This window comes from Lutra lutra, chromosome Y (genome assembly GCF_902655055.1).
Source record: "Lutra lutra chromosome Y, mLutLut1.2, whole genome shotgun sequence".
NCBI lineage: Eukaryota > Metazoa > Chordata > Mammalia > Carnivora > Mustelidae > Lutra > Lutra lutra.
Window position 1 is genome coordinate 128,191 of NC_062297.1, and position 25,021 is coordinate 153,211.

Below are 25,021 nucleotides of genomic sequence, written 5' to 3' on the forward strand. Positions count from 1 at the left end.
AATGATAAAGAAAACTTCACAAATAGCCAGATAACAAGTGCTGGGAGGATGTAGAGAAGCTGGAACTGGTATGCACTATTAATAGAAATATGAAATGACATAACCATGGTGGAAAACAGGTTCTTAAACACTCAACACAGGATTACCATATGATATAGCCATTCCTCTTATAGCCATAGACCCAAAAAACTGAAAGGAGGGGTAAAAACATATTTAAACCCAACTTTTCACAGCATTATTCACAATAGACAAATGAAAATAATAGCAATCAAAAGATACATGGAAATACAAAATGTTGTATATATACAACAGAGTATTTTCAGCTTTTCAAAGGAGTGAAATTGTGATACGTACTACAAAATACATGGTATAGGAAGACTTTTTGCTAAAAGAAATAAGCCAGATACAAAAGGACAAATATATGATCTCACTTCTGTAAGCAACCAGAACTGTCTCATTTATAGGAAATGGAAGTAGATTAGTGGTTACCAGGGATTATGGAAAAAAGATAATGGTGATTTTCCTACTTAAAAGAAAGATATTTTTGGGGTGCTTGGGTGATTCAGTGGGTTAAGCATCTGCCTTGGGCTCAGGTCATGATCCCTTGGATCATGCCCCGCATCAGGGGGGAGCCTGCATCTCCATGTCTGCCTCTGCCTCTCTCTCTGACAAATAAAACTGAAAGAAAAAAAAAAAAAAAGATTGTTTCAGAGTGAAATGATGAAAAATGCTAGAGACAGATAGTAGCGATAGCTGAACAACACTCCGAATTTAAAGCCAATGAACTACACATGTAAAAATTATAGAAATGTAAATTTGTAATGTATACCTTAGCACAAAAAATTCTATATATTCATAATTCACACATAAGTCATTGATTCTTCTGGCATCAATTATAAAAAATGTAAAATGAAGTCAGAACCTTAAACACTTCTAAAAATAAATGGCATGAAAAATTACAAATTTAAAACTTTATACCATATGTGATATATTTGCGTTAGTACTTGTTCATGTATTCTTTAAAGAGTTGACTAGCTTTAAAAAAGACTCTAGTCTTTCTTTTAAAGAAATATAGTTAAAAAGATCTTCAACAAGAATGCTTATCCTATTTTTAATAAGATTTCTGCAGTATTTTGTCTGTAATATACTCAGTTCAAAGTCAGTTTTTACTTCTTTTTTTTTTTTAAAGATTTTATTTATTTGACAGAGAGAGAGAGACAGTGAGAGAGGGAACTCAAGCAGGGGGAGTGAAGAGCCAAGCAAGGAGCCAAATGTGGGGCTTGATCCCAGGGCCTTGGGATCACGAGCCAAACCAAAGGTAGATGCGTAACCATTAGGCCACTAAGGCACCCCAGTTTTTACTTTTATGATTTTTAATTTTATTATTTACTTTACTTATATTTATTTTCATATAAGTTGAAACACAATGTTATACAAGCTTCAGGTTTACAAACAGAATGTGCAACAGTAACTCCATACTTGATGCTACACTCACAACTGTCTACCATCTTCAAATACACAGTTCAAATTAAAAACAAAACATAATTTGAGAAATGTTTGAAAAATGTACTTAGTGATCTGATAATTAATGTGAAAGAATCCACAAAGATCTATTTTAAGTAACTGCTAGAGGTTTCAATTTCTGATTTACTTCCTAGAACCATTCTTTTTTATTTTTGTACTTCTCATATATTTTGAGACATTTTTGCTTCTCCTGCAGTTTTCTTTAAAGACTACAAGTGACAAAGAAAGAGTACGTTTCATAAAAAACAAAGTGAAAACACCTTTTGATGTTTGACTAAATGAACGTGAGACCTACTCAGATAGTTTTCCTTAATATTAAATCACTCTACAACTATTATGTAGACTTAGTTTACTATTTTAATTGAAATACTTCAAAATTAGAAGATATCATGTGAGACAGAAATTTTCTTTTTTATCTTCACCTTTGCTTAAATTGTTAATAGTTCAGTAATTTCTAAGGTGCAGCACTTATAAAACAGTTTTACAAACTAACAGATTATTATAAAAGTAATGGGCATTTAGCAAAATAATCTCCAGGAAATAAATACTCACTCTCAATGATTCCTGGAAGGAGGAGGCTTGGTACTGTGCATACTTAGCAATTGTAGTATGAGATCTATTACTTTCACAACGCCAGATTTTCTTAGTTCCAGTGGGATCCCAGTTTTCATCTGCTGGTTGCAACAACTGTGTCCTCACTTCTACAGTATGTTCGTTGTTAGCTTCTACCAAAGTTTTGGTAGAGAAAAGTCCAAGATCTTCATAAATAAATAAGTTGTGTTAATAAATAAAATTGTATGTGGTACACTGGACATTTAAAAGTATGTAGGAAAATCTTTAAGGAACTCTATCCATTTTCCTGAAGACTACTTGAAGCCATGTACGGCCACAATTGCAAAGCAACTCCTTGAAACACATAACTATCATGACAGGATATAAAAAGGAGCTATAGCACTTACAAATAGGATATAATTTTACCTATATTCTATAGCTTAGAAAGACTTCCATTGCATAACCTGTAACAGTAATGTTGCATAACGAAACCCAATTAAAAACTTAGTAAACATCCATCAAAAATATGTCAGTAATGGCATCACCTACTAAAGATAATCTAAAGAGGCAGAGAGAAAAACAAAAGAACACTGAACATTGAACGGGAAAAAAAGTTTTTGCCAGTGTTTTAAAATACTAAAGATAATTAAAAAAAACAACAACAACAACTTCAGGCTTTCTTTTTTCAATCTTACCTAGTTTAAGAGCTCCAGCAAGGCCACGTATTACTGTAACAGGGTTTTTGGGATTTGTACAAAACTGATGTAATGGAGGAAAGAAAGCATCACGCTTATTTTCCAACTGTAAAATTAAAATGTTTTGTTAGATTTCATAAAAATGATTAAAAATTATAGTGCAAATCTCTATTCACTTTTTCATCATTTTTACATGTAAATTTTTTTTAATTTTTACATTTTAAAATGTATCTTAACCATTAATACTGTGTTGCTACACGTTACAGGATTTTATCATTAGTTTTTGCAGGAAATTATTAGAAGTTAATAGCTACATAAATTTCTCTTAAAGAAACACATCTTAATTTGATAGTTTCAAATGAAATTACCAATGTGTTATATTACACTACTGTATCACATTATACTAAAACTGATATGATGATATTTAAACATTTTAATAGTTCAAAGGATTACCTAAGTGTACTTTAACTGTACTTGAATACTTCTTGTATGAAAGAGGTGGGAGAAGTGAAACTTAATGTTCAACATCAAAGTGCTTTTTATTAACTAAAAGCAAAATTAAAAAATGATTCAATAAGACCTATAAAGTATTCATTTTTCATTTATTCCCTCAAGTTTATTTTATGTTTATCTTACATCTTCCCTTCACAAGAACATATGCATACATTTTAATTTGATAAAGGATAATATAACACTGGGAAAAGAAAAGGCCAAATTTCAATATCTCCTATCAATAAATTCATTCTTAGTGCTTATTATTCAACTTTTAGCTCAAAACTTTTTTTTTTTTTTTTTTTTTTGCACATTTCTAAGGGAATATAGCAAGGATGGACAACAAAACTCTTTGGGGAACAATCAATTATTTTGGTTTATATCAACTTTTACTAACAATGTACATTTTCTAAAATATAAGACATATAATGTACATTTAAAACAATGTTAACTGGGGCGCCTGGGTGGCTCAGTGGGTTAAAGCCTCTGCCTTTGTCTCGGGTCATGATCCCAGGGTCCTGGGATTGAGCCCCGCATCCGGCTCTCTGTTCAGTGGGGAGCCTGCTTCCTCCTCTCTCTCTGCCTGCTTCTCTGCCTAGTTGTTGATTTCTCTCTGTCAAATAAATAAAATATTTTAAAAAAATAAAAAATAAAACAATGTTAACCAAAAATGACACAAAAACAATTCTTTTGCTACTCTCCAATAATCCCCGTCCACCTGTGAGATGATACTTAAATATTAACTTTAACAAATCTTTCTGAATAAACCACCAGCCAAAAACCTTTTCTAGGGTGCTTGGGCAGCTCAGTCGTTAAGCATCTGCCTTTGGCTCAGGTCATGATCCCAGGGTCCTAGGACTGAACCCTGCACCGGGCTCCCTGCTCAGTGGGAAGCCTGCTTCTCCCCTTCCCATTCTCCCTGCTTGTGTTCTTGCTCTTGCAGTCTCTCTCGTCAATTAAATAAATGAAATCTAACAAAACAAAACAACAACAAAAACAAAAACCTCTTCTACAAAAGGACAGGTGGTAAATGTTTTTGGTTTAATAGACTATACATTGTTTTGTTAACTACTTAAGTCTGTCAGTCTAGCGCAAACCAATCACAGACAACATGTAAATAAAAAGCACGCTGTGTAGCAATAATTTTTCATAAAAAGAGGTTGGTATTTAAATTGAGAAATGTTATTTATCATCTTCTGGGATAAGATATGTTTTTCCAGAATCATCAACTTGTGAGAAAAAATTTAATGTTGTCTAAAAGGGCATCCACATTGGTATAAAAATTTATCTTCAAAAGACAAATTTAAACACGTGACATATTCGTATTTTGTCAGTGAAACAAACTCACATAAATGCTAGGTGTGGGTGGATTCAACTTGTCTTTAGGCAAGGGAGGGTATGGTGAAGTTGGTGGTCTTGGAGGTGGACATTTATCCAACAAAATATGACTATTAGACAATCCATTTTTGCCTAGATTCCTGGAAAATAATAAGCAGAAAAAATGTATCAGCTATACATTAATTTTGAGAGTAGAAAGTTGAAAAAAGTAAAATTAAGTAAAATTTTTTATTAAATATTAAAATTAAGTAAAATACCTAAGGTTTAAGTATATATAGCACTTACAAAAATAAAGTCATGCTAAGTTATTGGTATCCATTCATTAAAAATTACAAAAAACTTAATTTTGGCAGAAATTCACTTTGATTTCTTGTATCATTTAAGAAAACCTAAGTGAAATACACTACATATCCACATAACTTGATTAACAAAATTTTTCTAATTTTCCAATTTATTTTCTTGCCTGAAAATATAAAATCCAATTTTACGAACAGGTTTCCTCTTTAGATTTTCTTCACTTAGTACTAAGACTACTTTGAACCAAAAAAAGAAGAAAGTAATGTTATTAAGATTTGTCTCTTTTGGGGAGCCTGGGTGGCTCAGTGGGTTAAAGCCTCTGCTTTCGGCTCAGGTCATGGTCTCAGGGTCCTGGGATGGAGCCCTGCATCAGGCTCTCTGCTAGGCAGGGAGCCTGGCTTCCTCCTCTCTCTCTTTGCCTGCCTCTCTGCCTACTTGTGATCTTTGTCTGTCAAATAAATAAAATCTTAAAAAAAAAAAAAAAAGATTTGTCTCTTTTCATGGGACAACTAGGTGGCTCAGTTGGTTAAGCATCTGCCTTAGGCTCAGGTCATGATACCAGGTTCCTGGGATCAAGCCCTGCATCCGGCTCCTTGCTGGGGAGCCTGCTTCACTCTGCGTCTGCCTGCTGTTCCCCCTCTTACAAATAAAGAAATAAAATCTTAAAAAAAAAAAAAAAAAAAAAAAGATTTGTCTCTTTTCCTAAATGTCTTATTTCCAGAGTAACTCTTTGTCAATCAAATCCAGAAAGACCATGTTTTCTATTTTAAAACTGATTTTGTGTAATTCCCTAATATTCAGGAGGACATCATTTTACTCTAATTTATTACAATAATTTAAAGAATAATATGTGTAGTTTTGGATTAATATTTTTTCCTTTGTGAAATATATATAAGTTACAAATTTTTGAAGTACAGGAAAATTACTCCCCAGTGCATACTTTTTTTAGTATATGAACACTACAGGAATATTTCTAAAGTTTTAAAATTTAAAAACAAAAACAAAAAAAACCCTCAAAACAAATACAGAAAACTGTTAAGTCTTTAAAATCACTGAAACTGGGATGCCTAAGTGGCTCAGTTGGTTGGGCATAAGCCTCTCAGTTTCAGCCCAAGTCATGATCTCAGAGGTAGTGGCATGGAGCAAGTGCAGGACTCCACCATCAGCAGGGAGTCACTTGAGATTCTCTCTCTCTCCCCCTCTCTCTGTCCCTCCGAAAAATGTGCATGCACTCTCTCTCCCTCCCCGACTAAAATATTTTTTAAAAATGAAACTAGATTGGGGCGCCTGGGTGGCTCAGTTGGTTAAGTGTCTGCCTTTGGCTCAGGTCATGATCCCAGGTTCCTGCTCAGTGGAAAGCCTGCTTCTCCCTCTCCTTCTGCCTACCTCTGCTCGCTCTCGCTCTGTCAAATAAATAAATAAAATAAAATAAAATAAAAAACAACTAGATTGCCCTAATTACCACATTAAAAAATAACTGATGAATTAAGATATGTAAGGAAAACCATTCTTAAAAATACTAAAATTGAAAGAATCTGCAAACTATTTTGGGAAATAAAATATATATCAGTAATTGCGTTTAGAACAGATTAGGTTTTTAAAATTTCAGATCATATAGTAACATAAACTGAAAGCAAAATTATCATTTCTTGATTAACTATTTTTGCTAAAGAAAAAAACTTTCAAAGTTAGGCCTTTGGGGTAATGAAAACTAAGCTTCAAGTACAATACCTGTCAACTATACAGATGCCATATTAAATAGCTCTGAGGGTATATAACTTATTTTTTTAACTGCAATAAAGAACTTCTAATGTTGTAATCAACAATGAGGTTTAAAGGGACGCCTGAGGGGCTTGGTCAGCTAAGCATCTGCCTTTGGTTCAAGTCATGATCCCAAGGTTCTAGGATTGAGTACCACATCGGGCCCCTTGCTCAATGGGGAGCCTGCTTCTCCCTCTGCCTGCCACTCCCCCCACTTGTGCTCTCCCTTCCTCTCTGAGAAATAAATAAATAAATAAAATCTTAAAAAAAAAAAAAAAAGGTTTAAAATTACTTTTTAAAAAAATAAAACAATGTGCAGGCCTATATTAAACTAAACTTCTATACTTGTAAGTATTTATTAAGGTTAAACGTTAAATGAATAGTTCCAGTACCTACAAAACATGATGACCCATATTGTTTACATTACCAGTTAGATATGATACATTTTTAAGTTTTAAAATACAGAACTGTTTCTAATTTACAAAATCCACAGAATAACTGCTTTTCACAAGTAAAAACTACCTGTCTAAAGCTGATAAAGGGAAAATGCAAGTATCTTCTTAGACCAATGCATTAAGACTCAATACAATCTCTACATAATAAAGAAATGGTTTCAATGCTGGATTATGTATCACTTTATAGTACATACAATTCAGATTGATTACAAAAAACTTGTTTCATAGAGAGAAATGTGATAGAATATAACAGATAATATTTCAGAATACCACAAAATATGGGTCAAATATTAACAAGCTCTTCAAAGTCTTTTAAGCCAATTTAATGTGGCATCAAGTTCAGCTATTCACAGTATGAAAAAAAAAGACTACGTAATAAAAAAGGATAGATAGTGTATGTCTCCATACTTTTTACAATTCTATAACAGAATACGGATATACAGAAAACTCAAGCAATGTGAAGTGTAAATATATTTCTAAAAAAAAAAAAAAAGACATGCGCAAGAGAGCTAACACTAATTCAATCTCTTGAATACTGAAGTTACAAACTAAACTCCTAAGAAAAGCAAGATACCGTAAGTGCAACCAAGATGAACCAAATAGCACTTTAAAAATAATCATGACTTAGGGCGCGTGGGTGGGTCAGCTGGTTAAGTGCCTGGATCTGGAATTCCGCTCAGGTCATGACCTTGGGGTTGTGGAATGGAACCTAAGGTCTGGCTCAGGGTTGGAGACTGAGAGGTTGCTAAGCCATTCTAAGATTCTCTCTCTCCCTATCTGCCCCTCACCTCTCCCTCTAAAAAAAAAAAGAAAAAATAAATAAAAATAAAAATAAAATTGACTTCAAAAACCTATGAGGAACACAGATATGTAGGAAAATCTAGAACAAGTAATACAATGAAACCACCTGGTAATTGCTTAATATATTTCTACCTATTAAGTGCAAGTCAGAAACTATAGGAATTTCTCTCACAGAACTAATGCATGTTTTTGATAAGAAAGAAACCACAAGTTTTTCTCTGCTGTTTTTGATATGTAAGAAAACCTAGAACAAGTAATACAATGAAACCACATGGTAATTGCTTAATACATTTCTACCTATTAAGTGCAAGTCAGAAACTATAGGAATTTCTCTCACAGAACTAATGCATATTTTTGATAAGAAAGAAACCACAAGTTTTTCTCTGCTAAAAATACAAGAGTCAACCCCAGGGCAAAAGTACAGAGTTGTGAACAAAATAAATAAATCAGCCACCTGGGTGGCTCAGTTGGTTAAGCAGCTGCCTTCGGCTCAGGTCATGATCCCAGCGTCCTGGGATCGAGTCCCACATCGGGCTCCTTGCTCATCAGGGAGCCTGCTTCTCCCTCTGCCTCTGCCTGCCATTCTGTCTGATTTAAAGATTTAAAATAAAATATTTAAAAAAAAAACAAAACTTTCTTTTTTTTTTTTTTTTAAGATTTTGTTTATTTATTTATTTGACAGACGGAGATCACAAGTAGGCAGAGAGGCAGGCAGAGAGAGAGGAGGAAGCAGGCTCCCCGCAGAACAGAGAGGCCGATGCGGGGCTCGATCCCAGAACCCTGGGATCATGACCCAAGCCGAAGGCAGAGGCTTTAACCCACTGAGCCACCCAGGCATCCGGCAACTTTATTTCTAAATATTTTATTTTTAAGTAATCTTTACAGCAAATGTTGCGCTGAAACTCACAAACCTGAGATAAAGAGTCATATACTCTTCCAAATAAGCCAGCCAGGTACCCCAATACTTCCAAGTTTAAAAAATAAAAATCAGACAAACCATAAGTACTCTTAATCTCACAAAACAAACTGAGGGTTGATGGGGGGAGCGGGGTTGGGAGGGGGGTGGGATTATGGACACTGGGGAGGGTATGTGCTATGGTGAGTGCTGTGAAGTGTGTAAACCTGGTGATTCACAGACCTGTACCCCTGGGGATAAAAATATATTATATGTTTATAAAAAATAAAATTAATAAAAAAAAAGATGAAAAAAAAAATCATATCTGACATAAGGAAGAAGTCCTTTTAGCTGTTCCTAAGCCAAAATGAATCTTAACCTTGTTTACCCAAAACTGAGTATTTACAGACATTTCAAAAATGAGATGAGGTTAAAATCTCGAATCTACTAAAAAATATGAAAGATACCAATTTCATTTGACCGTAACTTTACATAAAATATTAATTATTTTCATTACTCCACATTAGGTGGCTGCTAAGTACAAATTACATAAAAAATTTTAAAATGTGGGGCGCCTGGGTGGCTCAGTGGGTTAAAGCCTCTGCTTTTGGCTCAGGTCATGATCCCAGGGTCCTGGGATCAAGCCCCGCATCGGGCTCTCTGCTCAGTGGGGAGCCTGCTTCCTCCTCTCTCTCTGCCTGCTTCTCTGCCTACTTGTGATCTCTGTCAAATAAATAAATAAAATCTTTAAAAAAAATTTTTTTTAAATGTGCTATACTGCTTAACTTTCTCAGTGATACACATTTAATGGCTGACTCATAATCCTAATAATCTAATAATTCACATCTAAGCAAGTTTTAGATTCATCACATAGAGAAATACATAACCAGCAGTTTCAAGAGGAGATTTAGAGTCTTAAATTAAGTAAGAATTATTTTCAACTATGAAATTCAAAACATGTAGTAAATAGCCAAGGTACTTCGAAAATATTTAAACTGCACTTACTTTCTATTTTACTTAATTTCAACCTCAAATTAAAAAGATCTTTTAAAAAACCCAATGTAGGGACGCCTGGGTGGCTCAGTGGGTTAAAAACCTCTGCCTTCGGCTCAGGTCATGATCCCGGGGTCCTGGGATCGAGTCCCGCATCGGGCTCCTTGCTCAGCGGGGAGCCTGACTCTCTCTCCGCCTCTCTCTCTCCACCTCTGCCTGCCTCTCTGCCTGCTTGTGTGCTTTCTCTCTCTCTTTCTGACAAATAAATAAAATCTTTAAAAAATAGTAATAAATAAATAAGTAAATAAATACATAAAAAAACCAATGTATCAGTGTTCAAATTTCAAATGTTACATAATAAAAACCTTATAGAGCATTTCATATATTTACCCTAAGCACTTACTTTATCCAAGTTTTATTAGTGTCTCTAAACAATGAAAAAGTACATTTATAAGTAAATTCAAGAAAGGAAAAAGGTAATTTATTATTTAATTTATGATTAGATTCTATTGGGTTTAGTATAAACAGAAAAACACATTAAAAACTTGTGGGGTGCCTGGGTGGCTCAGTGGGTTAAAGCCTCTGCCTTCGGCTCAGGTCATGATCCCAGGGTCCCAGGATCGAGCCCTGCACCAGGCTGTCTGCTCAGCGGGGAGCCTGCTTCCTCCTCTCTCTCTGCCTGCCTCTCTGCCTACTTGTGATCTCTGTCAAATAAATAAATAAAATCTTAAAAAAAAAAAAAACCACATTAAAAACTTGTTAATTAGTTTCCTTTTGAGGTGCTAAAATTCCTGTAAATTTGACTGTGGTGATACTTGCCCTTACCTAGGAATACATTACAATACCAATGAACTGTATACATTTTACTTTATTTAAAGATTTTACTTATGTATTTGACAGAGAGAGACATACAAGCAGTACAGAAGCTATTCAGTTGTGAATAGCAGAAAACACAAGAGATACACGCAAGAGTAGGAAAGGGAGAAGGAGGCCTCCCACCAAGCAGAGAGCCTGAGGCAGGGCTCAATCCCAGGAATTTAGGAGCATGACCCAATCTGTAGGCAGATGCTTAAATACTGAGACACTCAGGCGCCCCTGAACTATACATTTTAAATGAGTGACATGTGGTATGTGAATCATACCAGAGTAAATCTGTATTTTTAAAAGGTAAATTAAGATCTGTAAGAGGGGGAAATCTATTTTGTATCACAATACCAAAACAAAGTTTTCCTTATTCTTTGATTCTTCTTTTGTGGGAAGGCAAGCACTTAAGAAAAGAATTTCTGGGAGTAGCAGAATATGGCTAACCCTTACCAGAGTGGCTACTTTATAACTTCTTCTACAGTCAAAGTGTTAACAGAAGAAAACATACAGTGTAGTTTTCCAGGCTTTGTTGTTTTCTACCAAATATGATTTAAATCATTCTCAGGTTTTATTTCCCAGTATAAGGTCAATAGTGGAGAAGCAGATAACTCAGATAACCAACAGAAGACAATACTAGTTAAAAGCATTCCTCTCGGGGCACCTGGGTGGCTCAGTGGGTTAAAGCTTCTGCCTTCAGCTCAGGTCATGATCCCAGGGTCCTAGGATCGAGTCCCGCATCGGGCTCTCTGCTCAGCGGTGAACCTGCTTCCCCCTCTCTGCCTGCCTCTCTGCCTACTTGTGATTTCTCTCTCTCTGTCAAATAAATAAATAAATAATCTTAAAAAAAAAAAAAAAAAAGGCATTCCTCTCAGGTAAAGCAGGTTGTAGAAATGTTTTTCACATGTGATACGTTGCTAAACTATAACCATAATAAGAAGCATAAAAAAGATGCTTTTGAAATTGTTATTTTAGATGACTATTATCAGTTTACGTTTTTTTCTGAAACATAATTTCTATTACTTATAAAGTCAAAATATTATTTACTGATCTCAATAGTAGTCAACCATTCCCATTCTGTGACAGACATCCCCATACTAACCTGCATGCCTTCAGAACTTCTGAGGAACTTGAATATATGGACACAGATATTGATGGTATAATATGAGGACCAGTCTTTTGGCTAATTATAGGCAGGTCCGTTTTTACAGAGCTCTGTGAGTTCTCTAGACCTTCTCCATTAAATGTATGTAACGTACTGTGAGGACTATTAAGGCTGGGAACACTGTGTACAGCTGTATGTTCGCTGGATTTTGGAGAAGGTGTTGCAGTAGAAATGACCGAAGAGGGTGAAGAGGCAACAGAATTATTAGTCTTTGTACAAATAGTGGGGTGAAAATTACTGACTTTGTCACAAGCTCCACTACCCCCACTGTCATTGGCTTTTCCAACCAACAAGGCAGAGACCTGAGGATTGTCTGAAATTTGTATATTTGGTGATGTGGAATCTCCATGGTTAGGACTACAAAGAGGTTCTGCCATCAACTGCTGAACATGATTAGAAAGTCCTTTGACACCAGCACAGCCATTAGGTTTGTCTCCAACATGCCTGCTTGTTTCAGGCACCAAGGATTGATTTCCTGAAGATTTGCCCTCTTTGGTAAAGGTAATGCCTTGTTGTCCACCTGAGGTAGGAATAGGAGAGGAGAGGTGATAGAAAGCAGCTCCCTGTGTTACTGAATTGTTAGGCAGAGTTCGAAGTCCAGTCTGTTTCTGAATAGCAGTGCTAGCTGCCTCGAGATACTGGGCAGGCCCAGTAAAAAAGGGAGGTTGTTCGTCACTGGGTCCTGCCAAATGTGAACTCTGATCTTTGTGAAGCCCCTTGGGGGGAAAAAAAAAGAAAGAAAGAAATTACCAAGATTTGTTTAAATCTATTATTACGCAAACTCAGAATACATACACAGAACAGTACTGAGGATCAAAATGTTTAATAAGCCACAAAAATAAGCAATTAAATGTGCAGTATAATAATCTAAAACCTAAAACTTATTTTTACAAGGTCCCATAATCCACTGATTAAGATGGTCAGAATCTTTAGCAAAAATTATATAACTGGGCTGCATAATTTGTATTAGTGTGCCAAGATATTTCTTCATATTTGGGCTTTAAGGATTTTTTTTAAAATATTTTTATTTATTTATTTGACAGAGATCACAAGTAGGCAGAGAGAAAGAGAGAGAGGAGGAAACAGGCTCCCTGCTGAGCAGAGAGCCCGATACAGGGCTCGATCCCAGGACCCTGGGATCATGTCCTGAGCCGAAGGCAGAGGCCTAACCCACTGAGCCACCCAGGCGCCTCTGGGCTTTAAGAATTTTTAATGCTCACTTCTGTTATATAGATTTTCACCTTTATGGAAATGTTATCTGTAAATTTACATATGGTAAAAAATACATATGGTCATTACCAAGTAAAGCCATTACACAAACTAAAGAGCACAAATCACTTATCTAAAAAGTATTATAGGGGCGCCTGGGAGTCTCAGTGGGTTAAAGCCTCTGCCCTCAGTTCCGGTCATGATCCCGGGGTCCTGGGATCGAACCTCACAATAGGCTCTCTGCTCAGCAGGGAGCCTGCTTCCCTTCCCCTCTCTCTCTGTCTGCCTCTCTGCCTACTTGTGATCTTTGTCAAATAAATAAATAAAATCTTAAAAATAAATAAATAAAAATTTTTAAAGTATTATAAATTTAATACAGAAAGTGTACTTACTAAATCTTTGAAATTACCAGTTACTCTATAATATAAATCTGGTACGTATCTTTCATCCAAAACCCAAAAACTATTAAATCTATGAACATATTTCAAGGAATAACTTACATGGATTTCTATATTCTCACCCTCACCGCTCATAACCCACAGACATTTTATGTGTAGTTCCTCACTTATTACTCAAGAATTGATGGCACTTTTTCCTAAATTCACAAGATTAGGAGAATATATGGATAATGTTAGAGCATTTTTATGGGATAGTTTTTTAAATCATTAAGTTCTGAACCAACAGGAAACTTATCCATGGAATTAAAATATACAATGAATTAATTTTAAGTGAAATTTGTCTTTGGCATAGTTAACTGCTCTAAATAGATTCTCATTTTGTTTTACAATACAGTAATTAAGGAATACTGATTAAAGTAATATGGAATAAGAAAACAATGGTTTAATATTTCCCAAGCTACTCTAATAACAGAACATGAAAACAACTCCTCTTGAGTTAGAAATATAACTATACATTAACATATTTTAATATGAAACTTTATATGGAGTTAAATCTTAAAACGCTAGAGATTATCTTAGAATTAGTAATTCTAAGTTGGTAATTAATTTAGCAACAAGGCAAAAGCCTTCTGCTTTCATATGAAACGGAATTAAGTAATGTACACAGTAAAGTCAGTCTTAGGTAGCCAATTAAAATCTGCCAGCATGCTGTTGATACTGTTTTACCACCGAAGATACCCTAAGCTAATAATGTATTTTAAATCAAGAATATCACTTATATTTTATCTACTTTAATGCTGGAAACATTAAAAATGATGGAGGTTAAGTGTACAAAGGATACTTTAGTGAGGAATAATTAAGTAAAAGAATAATCATGGAGTAATTAGGATAAAATCTTTAAAATCCTTGTATAAAATCAATTTTCATAAAAGTAACAAATATTGTCATCTAATCAATACTATTCAAAAGTGGGTAGGCAATTAAAAAACGCATTCACCATCATCAAACTGACATACAGATTTTAAAAGCAGTAATGTATTACTTCTATAGCTATAGATCAGAGTACTTCGAGTTTATTCTCTTAACAGGACTCCATGGTACACTGAAAGTAAAGAAGGACTTGAGAACAGACTGAAATTTTCAATGTAGTCCTCAACCCACACTGAATAGACAGCCAACAGAAGCCTGAGGGACTATGGTCACAATGCTGATCATAATAAATTAGTTTTAGACCCTAGTAAATTTAATAAGAAATCAGAATTAGACCCCAACCTATTAAGCACAAAGGGAAATATTTCAGGAGACTAGACTAAAAGTTAAAACCAGAGATAAAAACAAGATGGTGGCTGTGAACAAACAAATTCAGAGGTTCCTTTTACCTTTTTACTAAGGTAAAAAACATACATTGAGGGAAAAAAAAACAACATTAAACACAGAGTTATAATACAGACTTTAAGTGAACAATACCTAATAGAAAAAATGCCTAAACTTAGAGGAATAGGCCACCAAAAACTGTACTGAAAGAAAAAAAGGCAGAATCTCCCTGTATTAATAAAAAAAAAATCTTGTTTCTAACTCAGTTAAGTATAGAAACCCTAACTAAAACAAACAAAAAAACTGCACCTGAGACATCATAATAAAATATTTGCCAAAATCTACAAAAAGAAAATCCAGAAGGGGCGCCTGGGTGGCTCAGTGGGTTAAGCCATTGCCTTCAGCTCAGGTCATGATCTCAGGGTCCTGGGATCGAGTCCCGCATTGGGCTCTCTGCTCAGCGGGGAGCCTGCTTCCCTCTCTCTCTCTCTGCCTGCCTCTCTGCCTACTTGTGATCTCTCTCCGTGAAATAAATGAATAAAATCTTAAAAAAAAAAAAATCCAGAAGCAGCAAAGAAAATGACTCACCACAATAAAATATAAGAGTTTTAAGAGAAACAAAAGACTTTTTATACCAGACAACAGTGGGATGAAAGGTTCCAAGTACTCATAAGAAAATAAATGCCATGCATATTCAATGGGGGAAAACCAGTCTCAGTCGCTTCAGCAAATGGTGTTGGGAAAACTGAATGGCTACCTGCAAAAAAATGAAACTGGACCACTTTTTTATACTATACACAAAAATAAACCCAATAGAGATTAAAGACCTAAATGCAACACCTGAAACCACAGAATTTGTAGAACAAAAACAAACATTAATTCATAGATGTCAGCCACAGAAGTATTTTTCTAGATATGAATCCTGAGACAAGGGAAAACATCGAAAAGGAACTACTGGAACTTTATTAAGATAAAAGCTTTTACACAGCAAAGGAAATAGTCAACAAAAGAAACAGACGATGTATGGGATGGGAGAAGGTAACCTGCAAATGATATACCTGATAAGTGGTTAGCATCCCCAACTAATAAATAACTCAATACCCAAAACCAGATAGTCTGACTTAAAAAATGGATAGGGGACCCAAATAGACAGTTTTTCAAAGACGACATACAGATGAACAACAGACACATGGAAAGATGCTCAACATCACTCAACAGGAAACACAAGTTAAAGACATAATAAGATACCATCTCACACCTGTCAAAATGACTAGAATCAAAAGACACAAAATAACTAAATGTTAGTAAAGGCGTAGAGAAAAAGGAATTCTCATGGACTGTTGATAGAAATGTAAATTGGAGCAAATGCTGAGTAAAGACTATTAAAATAGAGTATTAAGAATAAAAAAATAAAAGAGTATTATAAAACAGAAACATCATATTATTCAACAATTCCACTACTAAATGTTAACCCACAGGAGGAAAAAAAAAACCCCACTAATTTGAAAAAATAAATGCTACCCTCTGTTTACTGCAGCATTATTTATACAACAGCTAAATTATGGAAAGAATCGGAGTATATGAATAGATGAATGGATAAAAACAATGTAGTATAAAAATATACAATGGAATACTATTAATGATAAGAAAGATGAAATGCTGTCTTTGTGACAGCATGGATGGACCTAGAGGATATTTTATTAAATAAGTAAAAGAAAGACAAATATTTTATGATTTCACTTGCAGGTGGAATATAAAAAGCAAATTACATGAATAAACAAACAGAAAAATACATGAATAAATAAACAAACAGAAACAGACTCAAATACAGTAATAAAGTTGGTGGTTGCCAGAGGGGAGGGTTGTATGTGGATAGGCAATTTAAGTGGATTAAGTAGTACAAACCTCTAGTTATAAAATACATTACAGGATATAAAGGACAGGATAAGAAATATAGTAAAGAATACTGTGTAACTATGCATGGTGACAGAAAGGAATTAGATTTATTATGGTGAACACTGCCTAATCTATGAATTGTGGAAGCACTACGTGTACACCTGTAAGTAATATAACATTGTATGTGAACTATACTTAATTCTTAAACTTGCCAAAACTTAAACTTGCCATAACAGAAAATACTACCAGAGCTAGATGAATTTACTGGTTGAGTTTCTCCCAATATTTAAGGAAGAAATTATCCTAAAGCTCTACTGTTTGCCCCAGAAAATAGAAGCAGAGAGAACATTTCATAACCATACTTAATGAGGTTAAGATAATGATTATCTTAATATCAATACTAAACATTATATGACATCACCAAAGATGTTATAAAAAGACAGTAACAAAAAAAAGGGGGGGGGGATATGTATTATAAACACAGGTGCAAAAATCCTCTACAAAATATCAGCAAAGAATCTAACTATGTATAAAAAGAATTATATACCATGGCCAAGCGGTATTTATCCCAGGTATGTGGGTTGATTCAACATTAGGAAACCGCTCATTGTAATCCATCACATTAAAACACTGAAAAAGCAAAACCATATGATTGTACGATCTATACAGAAAAAGAAAAGCAAATACAAGCATGGTAAAATTACTCCTGTAAACCTGGAATACAGAGCAACTTCCTCCTCTGGTAAGAATATCTCTAAAAAGACTACACCTGCATTATATGAAGGGTGAGGAACGCAAAGCATTCCCCAAGATCAGGAACAAAGCATGGATGTTCCTATTCACAATTCTTTCAGAACCATGCTAAAAACTCTAATGCAATAAAGCAAGGATATAAAAAGGAAATAAATTAAAAATAAAGAAAGAAGGGGCACTGAGATATCTAAGGCTCATTTGGTTAAGGGTCTGCCATCAGGTCAGGTCATGATCCCAGAGTCCTGAGATCCTGCTAAGCGAAGAGCCTGGTTCTCTCTCTCCCTCTGTCTCTTCCCACAACTCGTGTGTTCACTCTGCTCTCTCTCTCCCAAATAAATAATCTTAAAAAGGAAGTGAGGAAGGGAGGAAGAAAGTGAGGAAGGGAGGAAGAAAGGGAGGAGACACTCCTTGAAGGTTACATAACTGCCCAAATAGCAAGTTTAAAACTCAACAAAACCTCATGGATTTAATAAACAATATTAAAGATACATGGGTATAATACAGAAGTCACTTGCTTTCCTGTGCCAGCAATGAACAAATGGAATCTCAAATTAAAAATCACTAATAGCATTCACATCAATACTATCCCCAAAATGAAATACTTAGGGATAAATCTAATAAAACATGTGAAAGATCTGTAAGAACAAAACATGATGAAAAGATCTATAAGAACAAAACATGATGAAAAGTTCTGTAAGAAAAACAAAACGTGATGAAAAACTAAAATTAAGAGATATTCCATATTTACAGTTAGTTCTCCCCACCTTTTTAAGTAATCACTGCACCCAAAGTGTGGCTTGAACTCATACCCCAAGGTCAAGAGCTGGATGTTCTAGGAGTCATTCAGTCAACTGGCTGTTGAGCCAGTCAAGCACCCCTCATAGTTAGATATTTTAAGATGTCAATTCTTATAAATTTCATCCACTGATTCAATGCATTAAAATAAAAATCCCAGCACAATTATTCTGAATGCTTACAAAGTCATTCTTAAGTGTTTATGGAAAAATAAAACATCCAAAATACCCAACACAAAATTCTGCACTACCTGATTTTAAGACTTGGTATAAAACTATATTAATCAAAGAACTACACTGTGGACAAACTGATCAAGGGAACGAAACATACAGCCTAGAAACAGACCATAAACATAGTTAACTTTGATAAAGGAGCAAAAGCATTATTATGGAGAGATACATTCTTTTTTTAAATGGTGCTGGAACAACTAATTTTAAATTAAAGTTTTAACTTAACTTAAATTAATTAATTAAATTTAATTTAAAATTAAGTTTTAATTTTAATTAAAGAAAATTAACCTTTACACTGGTATTTCACCTTTCATAAAAAATTAACTGAAAGTATCACAGATCTAAATGTAAAATGCAGAAGTACAAAACTGCATGATTAACATAGGGGAAAATCTAGATACATTAGCCATGGTGAAGACTTCTTCAATAGTACTTGTAAGGCACAATCATGAAAGAATTGGTACACTAGACTTCCATTAAAACTAAAAACTTCTGCTCTCTAAGGGGCACTGTCAAAGAATGAGAAAAGAAGTAGGAATTGGGGCGCCTGGGTGGCTCAGTGGATTAAGCCACTGCCTTCGGCTGGGGTCATGATCTCAGGGTCTTGGGATTGAGCCCCACGTCGGGCTCTCTGCTCGGCAGGGAGTCTGCTTCCTCCTCTCTCTCTCTGCCTGCCTCTCTGCCTACTTGTGATCTCTCGCTCAGTCAAATAAATAAATAAAATCTTAAAAAAAAAAAAAAAGAAGTAGGAATTGGGGAAGAAAACACAATATACCTATGTGGTGAAGGACTATCAAATATAGAAGGAAGAAAAAACATCTAACACCCAACATTAAGAAACTAGTACAACTGGGGCGCCTGGGGGGCTCAGTGGGTTAAGCCGCTGCCTTCGGCTCAGGTCATGATCTCAGGGTCCTGGGTTCGAGGCCCGCATCGGGCTCTCTGCTCAGCAGGGACCCTGCTTCCCTCTCTCTCTCTCTCTGCCTGCCTCTCCATCTACTTGCGATCTCTCTCTGTCAAATAAATAAATAAAAATCTTTAATAAAAAGAAACTAGTACAACTGAAAAATGGACACAGGTTAGACACAGGTCTGAACACATGCCTCAAAAGTTAATATAGATGGAATGAGAAGATGCTCCAAACACATTAGAGATTTGTAAAACTAAAAGATAAGATACCACCATACCCCTACTAAAATTACTAAAGCCCAAACTACAAACCCCACTGCCCGTGGGATCTTTAGGAAATGATAAGGAAATTCCTTCAAGGAAGAGATTAGTAGTGCCCTTATAAAAGAGACCCCAGAGTCCTGGAATAGAGCCCTCCATTGGGCTCCCTGCTCAGGTGGGGAGTCTGCCTCTGCCTCTGCCTCTCACTCATGTGTACTCCGTCTCTCTCAAATAAATAAAATCTTAAAAAAAAAAAAAAAAGATCCTGAAAGTGTCTTCATTCCTTCCGCCATTTGAAGACAGTGAGAAGAATGCTGACTAGGATTAGTAGAGGGCCTCAACAATTACGAAATCTTCCATTACCCTGATCCTGAATTTTCTAGCCTCCATTAACCGTGAGAAAGAAATTTCTGTTGTTTATAAACTACCCAATGTATCTGTACTTTGTTTTAACCTGCCCAAACTAAAAACCTTCATGTTTAAACATGGACCATCAAATTCTGGGAAAAGTGAACAAAAAGTAGACTTAGTCATTCATTACAGATGGAAATGTAAAACTGTCCCAATGTTTTACAAGGTAATTTGTTAGTTTTATGCAAAACTAAACATTGTGTTATGACGAGCAATCATACTCTTAGGTTTTTACCCCCATAAGATGAAAACTTATATCCATCCAAAGTGCAATACATGTTTATAGCAGCTTTATTCAGAATTGCAAAAATGTACAAATTATCAAGTCCTTCAGTAAGTAAATGGATAACTGAACTCTGGTAAATTCAAGTTATGGAATATGATTCAGTAATGAAAAACAAAATGACTATTATGTCAAAGAAAGACATGCAAGAAGCTAAAATGTGGGGTGCCTGGGTGGCTCAGAGGGTTGAGCCTCTGTCCTCAGCTCAGATCATGGGTCCTGGGATGGAGCCCTGCTTCGGGCTCTCTGCTCAGCAAGGAGCCTGTTTCCCCTTCTCTCTCTACATGTCTCTCTGCCTATTTGTGATCCCCCTGTGTGTTAAATTAAAAAATCTTAAAAAAAAAAAAAAAAAAAAAGAACCTAAAATACATAATGGCAAGTGAAAAAAGCCATTCAAAAAGGCCAACATACTGTACTTATGAACTTCTGGAAAAGGCAACAATGTAGAGATAATAAAACTGTTACTGGCACAGGTTCAGGATAGTCAAGGAAGAATAGAAAGAACCCAGGTTATGTTTACAGCAGTCAAACCACTTTGTGTGACACCATAAAGGTAAATATATGTCATTACCAATTTGTCAGGACCAATGTAATAATAACATAAAGAAAAACAATCAATATAAATTATGGAGTTTAGTTAGTAACAGTGTATTAATAACACATTATCATCTGCAATTATTGTGCTACACTACTACAAGATATGTAGGATGGGGAACCAAAGGATGGAGTAATTTTGGTAACTTTTAGTACATTCTACTCCATTTTCTATGAACTTAGAATTCCTCTACAATGCAGTCTTTTAATTAGTACTATTGTAAAATTTAACACTTAAAATTATCATACAATTATGAGTTATTTAAAAGTAATTTTTATAGATAAGATTATTGATTAAACTTTATTTCTTCTTCTGAAAATATACACAAGCCAAACAAAAATTATTTAAGAGCAAACAAAGTAGAGAGATAATCTTTTACCTGAGTGGAGTTAGACAGCTGTTTTCTCCATGGCTCTTCTGTGCTGCTGGTCAGGTTTGTGCAGTTATGAGGTAGAGTGAGTATGTTTTGCTGCAGGTAAGGCACATTTCCATTACTTCCACTTCCTGTTACATAATTATTGCCTACCAAAGTAATGTCTGTATTCCCCAGTGATTTTGATGTGCCAAAAGGAGCACAGCCTCCAGAAAATGGTCCACTGGACAAAGGCTTTTCAAAACAAGCAGAGCGTACTTCAGGTTGGGAGACACTAGATTCTCTAGGCAGAGAAGAATGTGGTTGCTGGCTAAAGTTTGTAGGCAGTGATAAGTTAGCTATTGGCCCATTAGGAATTCCAGTAGTCTGTCCTGTCTGTCCCTTTGAAAAGAAAGAAGAAAACCTGCTTGTGTGATTCTGAAAATATGTAATCGATATATCCCTTATTATTATTATGATATTTAATATCTCTAAGTTAAAAAATATACATTTCAAAAATGAAACATGGAGAAACCAAAAATCTTTTTCATTATATACTTAAAGAAAATTCTTTATTCAGTGTTAAAATGGCAAAACAAAGCATTTTAAAATAAACAGTAAACTATAGGCCTTGTTTTATATCATAAAATGGGGGATTTCAAATTTCCATTCTATTACATTTATGACAAATCCTGCATAATAAACATTCCTTACAAACATCTCCACCTCAAGATGGAATACTTTAGTTTTAAAATAATAGTAAGTCCATAGAACAAGTGTGTACTATGTTCTATGTATTTCTGTGTTCTAACACACCTGTCCTATGGACTTATTTACCCCCCCAAAAAAAGATAAAAAGATATACATGGGAGTGTTTTGTTCTAAATTAATTTACGGCTGTGTTTTGTCTTTTCTTTTAAAAGTAGGCTCCATGGGGCACCTGGATGGCTCTGTCATTAAGCGTCTGCCTTCAACTTAGGTCATGATACCAAGATCCTCAGACTAAGCCCTAGATTGGGCTCTCTGCTTCTCCCTCTTCCGGCTGCTTTCCCTATTTGTGTGCTTTCTTCCCATCAAATAATAAAAATAAAATCTTAAAAATAAATAAGTAAGTAAGTAAAAGCTGGCTCCAAGCACAGCCTGAGGCCCAAGGAACTAACCCCCCTCAGATCAAGACTTCAGCTGGGATTAAGTCATATGCTGAAAGGACTGAACCACCCAGACACTCCCAGAATATAAGTTCTACAAAATGTGTAGAAAATAGAAATGATGATTAATATATTCTCAAATGATATTGTACTCGGGAAAAATATTTACCATGGTAATAAACATTACAATAAAAATAAAATACATACTTGTTGCATTAAGACAAACTGACTTTCCAATTGTTCCAGCATCAGTTTCTGTGCTGAATTTAAATTATCTCTATTTGCACGCAGCTGTTCCAACTCCTAGAAAAATAAAAGAGAATACAAAGATAAAGTTAAGAAACAGAAGTTTGTCAGGCAACTTGTCACTCTGAAAAATGATGATAAATTTGGAACTCTTGTGTAATCAAATGCTGTGATTTCTAACCTCAAGTAATCAATTCCAAAATGCAGTCTTTCCAGAAATCTAAGAAAGGAAAGATTAAAAAACAAGTTCATCAGGAACTATTTAAGTAACAAAAATGTGGTATTAAAAAATTGCTTAGGGGCGCCTGGGTGGCTCAGTGGGTTAAGGCCTCTGCCTTCAGCTCAGGTCATGATCCCAGGGTCCTGGGATCGAGCCCCGCATCGGGCTCTCTGCTCAGCGGGGAGCCTGCTTCCTCCTCTCTCTCTGTCTCTCTGCTTGCCTCTCTGCCTACTTGTGATCTCTGTCTGTCAAATAAATAAATAAAATCTTTTAAAAAAATAAATAAATAAAAATAAAAATAAATAAAATTTGCTTAGAAGCAGCATTGTTGGTAACAGAAACAATGGAAATCACCTTAAAAAATCCAACGACAGAAAAAAAAAAAAAATCCAACGACAGGCATCAGGAACTATTTAAGTAACAAAAATGTAGTATTAAAAAAAGAGCTTAGAAGCAGCATTGTTAGTAACAGGAACAATGGAAATCACCTAAAAAGTCCAATGATAGGAACCTGGTTAAAGAATGCGTGGCCTCCATGAAGTCCTAAAACATTTTATACCCATAAAAGAACAATAAAGCAATGCATAAACATGAAAAGGTTTTGAAGATACATCTGTAAAAGAAACAAATACCAAAGTTCTAAATGTATATACATTTTACTTGTTTAAAAGAAAACAAAAAAGCAAAGCCTCCGGTCATGATCCTAGGGTCATGGGATCAAGCCTGATGTTAGGGGTTTGGGGGGGGGGGGCGGTTGCAGCTCAGTGGAGAGCCTACTTCCTCCCATCTCTCCTGCTCCTGCTTGCACACATTCTTTAATAAATAAAATCTTTAAAACAAAACAAAAAGGAATCTATAAGATAAGTGTATTTTTTGTACATGTACAACATATCTCTAGGAAAAAAAATGCAAAAGAAGCAATTAACATTAGTTATTTATAGGAAAAAGAAATTAAATGGCTAGACTAAGGAACAAGAATAATTCTTTAACCTGTATACCCTGTATTTTCTAGTAACTCTTGCATTTCAAACACATACATGTGTTATTGCTTTAAAAAAAATAAAAGGATAAGGGCACCTGGGTGGCTCAGTGGGTTAAGCCTCTGCCTTCGGCTCAGGTCATGGTCTCGGGGTCCTGGGATTGAGCCCCGCATCGGGCTCGGGCTCTCTGCTAGGCAGGGAGCCTGCTTCCCCCACCCCCCGCCTGCCTCTCTGCCAAATAAATACGTAAAATAAAAAATTAAAATAAAAAAATAAAAGGATAAAATGAATTTCAATTTCAATCTGTTACTCTAAAAGATGTAGGCTCATTACACTTCAATTAATTTGGTTTACTGCCATTCAATCTTAAGAATTAATGACTAAAAAAGATTAAAGGTTATTACCTCTTGCTTTAAAATAGAGGGAAAATATGTCAAAAGAATATTTCAAACCACAGGTATATGGTCAGTTAACCTTTGACAAAGGAGGCAAGATATACACTGGGAAAAAAGTCTCTTCAACAAATGTTGTTGGAAAAACTGGACAGCAACATGCGAAAGAATGAAATTGGACCACTTTCTAACATCATACACAAAAATAAACTCAAAATAGATTAAAGACCTAAATGTAAGACCTGAAACCATAAAAATCCTAGAAGAGAGCACAGACAGTAACCCTTTTTTTCTTTTTTCAATATATTTTTTTCTTTAGACACAAAGAGAGTATGCATATAGCAGGGAGGGGCACTAGAAGAGGGAGAGAGTCTGAAGCAGATTCTGCAATGAGCACAGACACTGACACAGGGCTTGAGCCCAAAACCCTAATATCATAACCTGACCCAAAACAAGGAGTTGGGACACCCCACTGTACCACCGAGGCACCCCCAGACAATAATAATTACTCTTTGATATTGCCCATAGCAACTTCTCAATAGGTATGTCTCATGAGGCAAGGGAAATGAAAGTAAAAATGAACTACAGGGACTTTATCAGGATAAAAATCTCCTGCAGAGTGAAGGAAACAATCACCAAAACTAAAAGGCAATCTACCAAATGGGAGAAGGTATCTGAAAATGACATATCTGCTAAAGGGATAGTAACCAAAATGTTTAAAAAGAACTTCTCAAATTCAACAACCACAAAACCAAAAAATCCAGTGAAGAAACAGGCAGAAGACATGAACAGGCATTTTT

General features: G+C 35.2%; 1 protein-coding gene across 4 annotated transcripts in view; it reads right to left on the minus strand.

Annotated features, from left to right (window-relative positions):
• The window catches only part of LOC125092595 (lysine-specific demethylase 6A-like), a 172,952-nt gene that overhangs the window by 30,627 nt on the left and 117,304 nt on the right, over positions 1–25,021 (minus strand). For 2 of the 4 annotated variants that reach the window (XM_047716962.1, XM_047716960.1), the window contains 6 exons: positions 22,591–22,686; positions 21,263–21,637; positions 11,767–12,545; positions 4,612–4,741; positions 2,772–2,877; positions 2,077–2,282 (listed from right to left, as the gene is read on the minus strand). In XM_047716962.1, the coding sequence (XP_047572918.1) occupies positions 2,077–2,282; positions 2,772–2,877; positions 4,612–4,741; positions 11,767–12,545; positions 21,263–21,637; positions 22,591–22,686 (1,692 nt within the window). The remainder of the gene's footprint in view (positions 1–2,076; positions 2,283–2,771; positions 2,878–4,611; positions 4,742–11,766; positions 12,546–21,262; positions 21,638–22,590; positions 22,687–25,021) is intronic. The other 2 variants (XM_047716961.1, XM_047716963.1) reach the window with 2 other exon arrangements.